Source organism: Psilocybe cubensis, chromosome 1 (genome assembly GCF_017499595.1).
Source record: "Psilocybe cubensis strain MGC-MH-2018 chromosome 1, whole genome shotgun sequence".
In the NCBI taxonomy this organism is placed as follows: Eukaryota; Fungi; Basidiomycota; class Agaricomycetes; order Agaricales; family Agrocybaceae; genus Psilocybe; species Psilocybe cubensis.
Window position 1 is genome coordinate 265,299 of NC_062999.1, and position 9,489 is coordinate 274,787.

General features: G+C 44.7%; 2 protein-coding genes across 2 annotated transcripts; both read right to left on the reverse strand.

Moving 5' to 3' along the window:
- Positions 1 to 351: 351 nt before the first annotated feature.
- On the reverse strand, positions 352 to 2,309 carry JR316_0000065 (uncharacterized protein; the record flags this gene model as incomplete). Its single annotated transcript, XM_047885881.1, has 7 exons — positions 352 to 821; positions 873 to 1,374; positions 1,436 to 1,537; positions 1,588 to 1,799; positions 1,853 to 2,126; positions 2,180 to 2,274; positions 2,297 to 2,309. 7 exons carry the CDS (start codon positions 2,307 to 2,309, stop codon positions 352 to 354), a joined length of 1,668 nt encoding a protein of 555 aa, XP_047753627.1.
- Positions 2,310 to 4,323: 2,014 nt separating this feature from the next.
- Positions 4,324 to 7,152, reverse strand: JR316_0000066 (uncharacterized protein; the record flags this gene model as incomplete). The annotated part of the gene is made up of 11 exons (XM_047885882.1): positions 4,324 to 4,558; positions 4,622 to 4,761; positions 4,827 to 4,906; positions 4,962 to 5,144; positions 5,203 to 5,658; positions 5,710 to 6,193; positions 6,264 to 6,365; positions 6,419 to 6,627; positions 6,684 to 6,957; positions 7,013 to 7,056; positions 7,110 to 7,152. The coding sequence occupies 11 exons, from the start codon at positions 7,150 to 7,152 to the stop codon at positions 4,324 to 4,326; spliced, it is 2,250 nt and encodes a 749-aa protein (XP_047753628.1).
- Between the last annotated feature and the right edge of the window lie 2,337 nt (positions 7,153 to 9,489).

A 9,489-nucleotide genomic window follows, 5' to 3' on the forward strand; every position in this document is an offset into this window, starting at 1 on the left:
TCTTGAGGCAATTGGCGTCCGAGGGAATTGGATATCTGTACCTTTGATTGATGCAGTCGAGGTCATCTCCCCTGTTGCAGCATTCAAAACGCTTGGTAATTATATCCCACATCCATGGATACGTACAAGAAGAGCCAATAGGAGCGTTGTCAATTTTTGCCCACAAAACCCACTTAGTCGAAGGCGGATATACATTCGGCGGAATTTCGACCATAGTGACGAACAGAATTTGCGCACCACCTGAGTAGTACCCAATGTTTCTCCAGCAGACATTTGGAGTCTCAGCTATCCAATTGTAAAACCGGGACGCTAAGGAAGCAATGTTCAATTATTGCAACAATTGTACGAGCATTAAAAGAATTTACGCGAGTCAAACGATCCAGTATCTTCGTGGGGCCAGTTTGGGTCCGGATTCTGGTCAGTAGGATGGCGGGATTCCGCAACAAGACAATAGTGAGCTCCCGATGGCAAAGGGGCAGGGTTGAGCTTATTAAAAGGGGTGTCTATTACATTGAAACTGTTGGCCGATGTTGATTTGATTCGACGAATAGCGGTTGTGTTTCCATCATGCTGATCGTCATCGTTAACCGATTGGCTGGCGTACATAGAGGGGTAGATGAGCAGATCGCCTAGAACACAGAAAAGCCTCGTTTCAACGAGGTAATCGTTGCCCAAAGTGCAGTTTCCGCGGAGATAAATATAGTTTGGTGCGCCTTGCTGGAGATTGATGGTATTATTGGTGGACCAATCTACATTGGAGTTTCCACCACCTAAGATGGTAGTAAATTTGGGGTTGTTATGTGTTCCAACAGGTTGAATGTCTGTAAAACAATGTCAGATATTTGTATTTGTGATGCTACTAGCATAATCACCAGGTGAGTTGGATCCATACAGGGACCGTGGGAAATTATTCGTATCGTTTAACCTATCGCGGAACCACCATCCAGTTGCAGCGCCATATATCCTGAGGTTTTCTGTATTTTCAGCAGTCATTGAATCTGCACCGGCTTCGGCCTCCGGAATTTTAGAATATTCCTGAAGTTGGTTAGCCGCATGACTTGCGTACTTCAAATGGGTGACAGCCTCATCGTGGAAAACAATGTTCAGGGCGCCCAATAAAAGAGTTTCTCCGATTGGGATGGTCCTAGTATCTTCTGAAGGGGGTTGAATAATGTTGGCTTGGAGAGAGACCCAGGCAAACGTATCGATGACTTCTTCGGGCCCTGGAAAGATGTTAAGTGTGATAATGTCGTCAAACCCGGGTTCTAAGTCAACCTGGACTCCAACATCGGGAGCGAGAGGGGACTTGACCATGTAGATGGTACCAGTTGTAGATGAGAGCGAGAACAATGTACCGCCTGGCATTATTGAGGTCTGGTGCATTTATTTTCAACGTGTTTTCTTGCCAGTACATTTTAGCAATGAAAAAAATTACATCAATGGTGATATGGAACTTAAGTGGCTCCGTACCGTCATCGAATACCCGAAGACGTGTAGAAACACTAATGATGGGAGCTTTGGGATCAGCGACAATGACCTGAGAAATTTTAATTAACACTTGGTTTCTAAAGAAATACTTCGACGTACGTTGTAATAAACTGTCGAAGTGTCATTCTTCAAGAAGTCGGCGAGATCCTTCCAATTCTTTGCATCTGCAGGAGGACGCGGCAAAGTGTCCCTCAAACGTGTTTCTGGAGGAGGGGGAAGGATGTTGAGTGGGGACTGGGTAGCAATCAGGGCATAATTGACACCACCCATATTGGGCAGTGTGAATCTGAAAGGCGTGGCACAAGCGACGACTACAGAGCGATTAGAAAATCTGATGACTCCCATACCAAACTTTAGTAATCACCTTCGTCCGGAGCGGAAGACTTGACAACCAATGGTCCAGGGCCAGTTGGCTTCACTTTGTTCCATACTTGAGGCCATAGAATGAGCTCGCTTGGTGCGGCACGGAGAACAACTGCGGTTTTAGCTCCGGGTTCGACATCGCCAATTGATTTTCCACGAATGTAAACGTAATTTGTGTCATTTGGTTGGACCGGAAGACTAATAAATTGGGAATATTCATCGATCAATAGATGTGGTGTAAGTCTGTTCCCGTAGTGTGGGATGATATCTGGCGTCTGCGGAATATAAGCATTCTAGTATAGCAAGAAAGGCAATATTGACAACTTACAAACGCTGTCGCCTTGGAGGACGGATAGTCGGATGTTAAGACTGTATGACCCTCAGGATAGGGTATTATGATTTGACTCGACCAGCTTACAGTTTCTAAAGATCAAGTTGTTCGTACGATGTTTAGACATCAGGAAAGATTTGAACTTTAATTGAAAAGGTAGAGCTGGGGTTCCTTTAGAGGTAGACCTAATAATTATTGAGTATTGCGCAAGCTTATATAGTATTCTGTGCACTTCGTTGATTTCTACGCTTGATGAACTATAGTTGATGACCAATGAATCATTTTCCAGACTTGTCAATCCTCTTGCGTCATGGACAGTATTTCTCCCAGGCTTTCATAGCTCTGTCCCTTCTTGATGCAATTGGCAGTACGGAAATGAAGTACACCGGCGCCAAACACTTCGACTACGAGAGATTCTAGGCCTATATCAGGTATGCCGTTGCACATTTGACAACTCTTCTGCTTCACGCTGTGGCCACATGAGGGGTATGCTCCCTGTACCAAATAATCACCGGACATGCACGCTTAACGTACAACAGTTAAAAAAGGGTCTTTTGAGGGCTTCACCTCGATTGGCAGCTTTTTCACAGACGGAATTCCAGCCATTCAGCCTACAATAGTCTGTGAGAACCTATGATCTATAAAGTTATATGCTTTTTTGTGTTTTGCAATATCCTTTTAACTTTTGACTTTGTTCGCTCATAATAATCATTCAAGGACGTTTAACAAATTTTAAAGAGTGGTTTTCATTAATACAGTGTTTGTAGTATAGCATCAACGATAACAGTTAAGGCCATTACGATTTCTGCCCGACAACAGCAGGCTGCTTAGAAGCATTGTAATACATGATTCTACACCGCTTGTGAAAACACGACTCTCCGCAAAGTCCAAATCCCGGAATTAACAAAGCGCTGGAAATAAAAACCATGAGAATCCCCCAATCCACGCACGTCCCTTCCGCACCCAAATAGTACATGCAAATCAGCAGACCAATCTCGGCCCCAACGGTGCCTGGCACACTCAGAGGTATGCGCTTATAGAACTTAGAAACAATGTCATGTTCTCAAGGCCGCGTCCAACAGATTTGCTGGCTCTCACCCAGAGACAGAAGCGTAGTTAAAAGCGTGTCAGTTAGAAAGAACGATGATGTTCACCTTTGACAGGGAGAATGCTTGAGATTGGGAGGGTCCGGCAAGAAGGTTTGCGTGTGATCTTTGCCATCAGACCTCTCCTTCAGCGTTCTTCGACGTATTAGTATTACGCAGCCTACCGTCCGAGAACGAGAGTCGATTAATTAAATGTAGCTACTCAAATGATATGTCAGGAATCATTTTGACGGCTGAAGTTGACCAAAAATAGCAACACTGTTCTCATCTTTTGAGGATACGAAAAGATGGAAGTGGTTATTTATGAGATGCATGATACTTCATAGTATATTCAGGCCTAATACCGCACCTTTCAATCCTCACGAAGTGTCAACGCACATTGGTAGAATGTGAGTGAGATCAGCAGATCACCCGCATATTTTAGCACAAGCTGACGGGCAATGGGCATCGGGGTCCAATACTATCGTTTCCACGTCAGCGCTGAGTTTTGTCAGTGATTATACTCGAGCTGAATGTATATCCCACACGCTGAGAAACTAAATTTGCCCACCGAATAACGCTTTCCCATTTTAGCGCCCATTAGTATTACGCGTTAATTTCCGAGATATAAATACGTTCATTAGCGCACAGACCGGGGTGAGTGTGAGTGGAAGGAGTACACTACGAAACACACCACACTGATAGCACATGACACGGCACATGGCACGCCTGCCGCGTTGGCTTCAAGTTCAAGTTCGAGTTTGAGTTTGAGTTTGAGTTCAAGCCCTTTGGCTAGTCCCTCACCCCATCACATCAAACCCTTCAATGTCAGTGGGAAACTGGGTCTTAAGTCGTACAATGCAGAAGTTCTCCGCAAATATATCAAAAATCATCAAAGTAAATGTGTTTTTTATTGTTATAAAAATGTGTGTTTTGTAGGGCAATAACAGGCCCGAAAAATGTATATCAGGATGTTTCTTTAAATGTTAATTGTTGCAGAAGCGTAAGAAGTTAGATTTGAGCATATGTCCCGCATCATCACGGCTAACACTTGAGCTAATCATGAAGCCATGTATCCGAACCCATTACAAAGCCCGTAACGGGTGTTTTATGGGGCCAGGGGTTGGGACCGATAGTCTTAAAGTGATCTCCAAGATATTCAATATGGTTCTCACTGATTTCGGCATTAATCTTGTTCTCGAGTCCTGGATGATGTATACCAACGCTGAAAGGCCAGTTGGCTGCCTCTTCAGGGAGAGTAATAGTGGCCGCGGGATGGATCATGTTTGGCCTAGTACGTTAAAGGTGTGTAAGTGTGTAAGTCCTCGGGATATACAATAGGAACTCGACCTACCCTCCGTTTCTCTTGTGCCTGACGAGCTGGATGCCAAATCTCATGTCATTTGGAACATTCTTGCCCTCGGAGAACCATTGTAAATTAACCCGGAATTTAATACCACCTGGAGGAATTCCTGTAAATCCACATCCCCGAGTCTATAAAGTTTTTTGGGCATCAATTTCATTTGGTCAATCGGAGGAAAATTAAAGTGCATACGGACCTCCCTGTCGCCCGAAGCAATTAGCGTCCTAGGAAATAGGATCTTGGCACCTTCAATCGAGATGTCTGAAGTCAATTCCCCTGCGGTAACAATTATAGTGCTTTGCAATTGTAACCCAAGTCGATGAATACGTACAAGACGAGCCCACTGGAGCGTTAAAGGCTTCTGCTATCACATACCACAGGGTAGACGGCGGATAAATGTTACGCGGAATTTCAATTGTAGTGGTGCATATAATGGTGGCACCGCCATGATAGTACCCAATGCATCTCCAGCAGATATTGGGTGTATTAGCTATCCATTCGGCAAATTTGGCACCTAAAGAAGCAAATTTCAATTATTGGACAATGTTATCAAAATAAAGAGAATTATTCACCAGAGATAAATAAATCAGTGTCTTCGTGTGGCCAGTTTGGGTCCGGGTTCTCGTCAGTAGGATGGCGGGACTCGGCAATGAAGCTATAATGACTTCCTGATTGTGGAGGGGCAGGGTTCAAGAGGTCGAAAGGCCTGTCCAGCACATTGAAACTGGAGGCCGATGTGGATATGATTCGCCGAATAGCCGTTTTTCTTCCATCTTGATCATCGCCATCTGTAACAGCGTACAGGGAATACATAGGTGGGTAAAGAAGAAGACGGTCTGGGACGCAGAAAAGTCTCGTTTCAACAAGGTAATCGTCGCCCAAAGTGCAGTTTCCACGAAGGTAGATATAATTTGGTGCGCCTTGCTGGAGGTTGATCTGATGTTCATTGGACCAATCTAGATTCGAATTATAACCACCTAAGATTGTCTTGAATTCCGGTTTATTTTGCGTCCCGACCGGTTGAATATCTGAATAAATACATCAGGGAGGTTCAATCGACAGGCAGATCGCACAAGTACCAGGTGAATTAGATCCATATAGTTGCCGTGGAAATTTGTTTACGTCAAACAAATGATCACGGAACCACCATCCAGTTGCACGACCGAGTATCATGGTGTCGGAAGTCGTTGGAATTGCGCCAGCTTTGGCCTCGGCATCTTTCGTATTGATATATTCCTGAAGTCGGTTAGCCGCATGACTTGCGTAGTTCAAGTGAGTGGTGGCCTCATCGTGGATAACGATGTTCAGCGATCCGAGGATTTCATCATGGAGTGAGCCATCATTACCTCCTATATTAACACTGGCTCGAAGGGAGACGAAAGAAAGGGGGTCACAGAGACCATCTGGCGCAAGGAAAATGTTGATAGTAAGGATGTCGTCAAACCCGGCAGATAACGGGACCTCGAAATAAATGAGCGGGCCTGGAAGCCTACACTTGGCCATATTGATAACACCAGTTGTTGAAGAGAGAGATACATATGTTCCCTCTGGAAAAGCCGAGCACTATTATGATGTTGATGTTAACATCTCATCTCACCCGCACGGCCGTACGGTTTCAAAGGGAAGTAAATACCAAAATCGTGATAATAATCGGCAGTGGTTCTGTGCCATCATCAAAGATGCGAAGACGTGTAGAGGCGCTAATGATAGGAGCCTTGGAATCCTCGACAACAAACTGAAAGGGATCATTAGCATTTGTTTTTCCATCAAAAGCCAGTTTTAACGTACATTGTAATAAACTGTCGACGTGTCATTGTTAAAGTAGTTAACAAGATCCTTCCAGTTCTTTACATCTGCTGCAGGAGGCGGCAAAGCATCCCTCAAACGTGTTTCTGGAGGTAGCGGTGTATTGAGCGGATACTGGGTAGCAATTAGGGCGTAAGTGGTACCGCCCATATTGGGCGGTGTGAATCTGAAAGGTGTGGCACACGCAATGACTGCAGAGCAATTAGTAAAAATGTCACAACATCCACGCCAAAATATGACCAATTACTTTCATTCGGAGCGGAAGACGTGACAACCAATGGTCCAGGGCTAATCAGATTTGTTTTGTTCCACACTTGAGGCCATAGAATGAGCTCGTTGGGTACGGCACGGAGAACGACTGCAGTGCGAGCTCCTGGCTCAACATTAGGGTCTGATTTCGCTCGAAAATAAATGTTGTTTATCTCATTTGGTTGGAGCGGGAGATTGATAAGATTGTCGTATTCCTGGATCAAGAAATTAGGATCAAGTTTGTTGCCGTAGTGCGGAATAATGTCTGGCGTCTGTAGGGATTTTAGTACTGGTGACAAAATATATTGATAAGGCAATTCAGCCCACAAGCTCTAGATACTTCTTTGCCGAATAATTGGTCTTTCTTAATGCTATACACGTAGCCATTAGAGAAGGGCATTGCAATAGGACCCAACCAACTTACAGTTCCGAAACATCAAGTTGTTAGGCGGTACTTCATGAGCCATCTGGAGAGATTTAAGCGTTGGATACAAATATAAAGCTGGGGTTCTTTGAGAGGTAGAACTGAAGGATTCTTAAAACTTGTGCGGATCTATATAACATTTCGTGCATTTTCCAGCCTTGTCAATCCTCCCCGCACGAGGTACGATATCATTACCGAACTTACACAGATCAGTTAAGCTGTTCTATATTTGAAGTTGCGGAAATGAAATGCGCCGGCGCCAAATACCTTGTATTATAAAAATCCTGGGTGTGTTTCACACCTGTGCTTCGACAATTGTCGAATACTCCCATCCTTTTCTTTTGGTGGCAGCATGATGGATAGAATCGCACAACACATCACACCTGTCCTGTTGAAGAAGAGACTGTATAGAACGATGCTTCTGGGCATAACCTTAGCATCAACGGTGTTTTGGCAACCCATATTAAACCTTGACAATCCCTTGTGTACAAAATCATAAATGTTTTTCTTATATTTTCTGGACTTTAACAAACCTCTGTTTCAACCGAGATGGAGTGTATGTTGTAGTGTCAAGCATAGTGGTTGAAGCATTTTCCATATATAGAAGTCTGGGAGTGTCTATTACATTTGTTCTTGTAATACATCAACATGCGTCAGGCAGCCGTGCTTCTCCGCAAAACTCAGAGTCCGGGATTAACAAATCAGAAATACAAACCATGAGAATACTCTTGAACCTACCTGTCTTCATTCATCGCCCAAAAACAGTATTTGCAAGTCAGCAAGCCAACAACACCCCTGTGCCGGGCTCCCTAGACCACCCAGCGACAGAAGTTTACGCCAAAGCCGCTCAGCTAGAAATATCATGTTACATTTCAACCAACGTGCTCGCGCGCTGGAGTGTACCTTCTCGTGCGGAAGGAGACGCCGTATGTCGGCTGTGCAGCTGTCTTCAAGCAGCGTACGCTGCATCCATCCACTACGACTCCTTCCGACATCACATCATCTATCATCAATCATCTAATCTAACCTGAAACCCTGCTTTCCAAATCCTACTTATGGATCCATCAGCCACAAAAAATATACCTCTTCATTTACCAGCATTCCTCTCTCTCAACGGCCCAATGTCATGCCCACTGCGGTAGCGTACAACCGTACAAAAAGAATAGTACAGTCAACTTACACTACTGAGTCTGTGCGTGAAGATCCTAAATTAAATTTTACAAAACCTGGAAAGCTGACACCAACATCATTAGTTTTTACCACTTTTTACCCCTTTAAAGTATCAAAGATCATCGAACATCGAACATCAATTATGATTAGATTTAGGCGGGTAGAGTAGAGTAGAGCAGAGCAGAGTATGTACAAACCACCGAGTACATCAAGCGCCCAGCCACCTGAATCGTCCGCGTCATCCTCCGCCTCCGCACTCCCATAGAGGCCGGTATACGCCCTGGAGCTGGAGATTCAGAGGAGGAAAGCAGGCCCCAAAGCCCCTCGTCGCCCTCTTCATCACCCAAAATAAAAGCTTGCTTACCTGCCGATTTCATGTCTAGCACTGCCGATAACAACTTACTTACCTTACTTACCTTACTTACCTTACCTTTACTCACCTTACAAAGTATGTTGTATATTGTATGTTAAAGCTTACTAGCCCTCTCCTCGAAAGCTCACTCCAATCTCCAATCTCCAATCTCCAGTCCCCATTCACATGTCATCACCATTCAATATTCAAGCCATTCAATATTCAAGCTTCAAGCCTCAAGCCTCAAGCTTCAAGCCTCAAGCTTCAAACTCCAAGTTCGATTCGTTCGATTCGATCCGATTCAACTTGAAATTCAATCCGATTAGTACCTAAAATAAAAAAGCGAAAAAAAAAAGAAAGAAATAAAAAAAGAGAGGTCAAAGAAAAAGGGAAAAAACGAAAGACAAAAAAAATTACGGTATCCTATCCTATCCTATCCTATCCTATCTGTGTGTCTGTATCCAATTTATAACTGCATCCAGTCTGTATATGTGTATACGTGTAGCTAGTTGTAGCTGCATCGTTTCGCGAGTCCATTCCTCGCCTCACGCCTCGCCCCTTGCCCCTTGCCCCTGACCCTCACACCTGACCCTCACACCTGACCCTCGTACCTGACCCTCGTACCTCGCCCCCCGTACCTCGCGCACGCCTCACCAGGAGCATCACCAAGACCATCAGCATATTTTCTGCGGAACACCAACACCAACAGCGGAAGAGGGCGAAGTGCTGGGAGAGGAGAGGAAGACGCGGATGTGGATGTGCGGTGCGTGCGCGCGCGCGCGTGGGGTGTATACATGTGCGCATGCAATGCAATACAATGCAATGCAATACAACGCGTAGCCAAGAAGTCGAATGCAT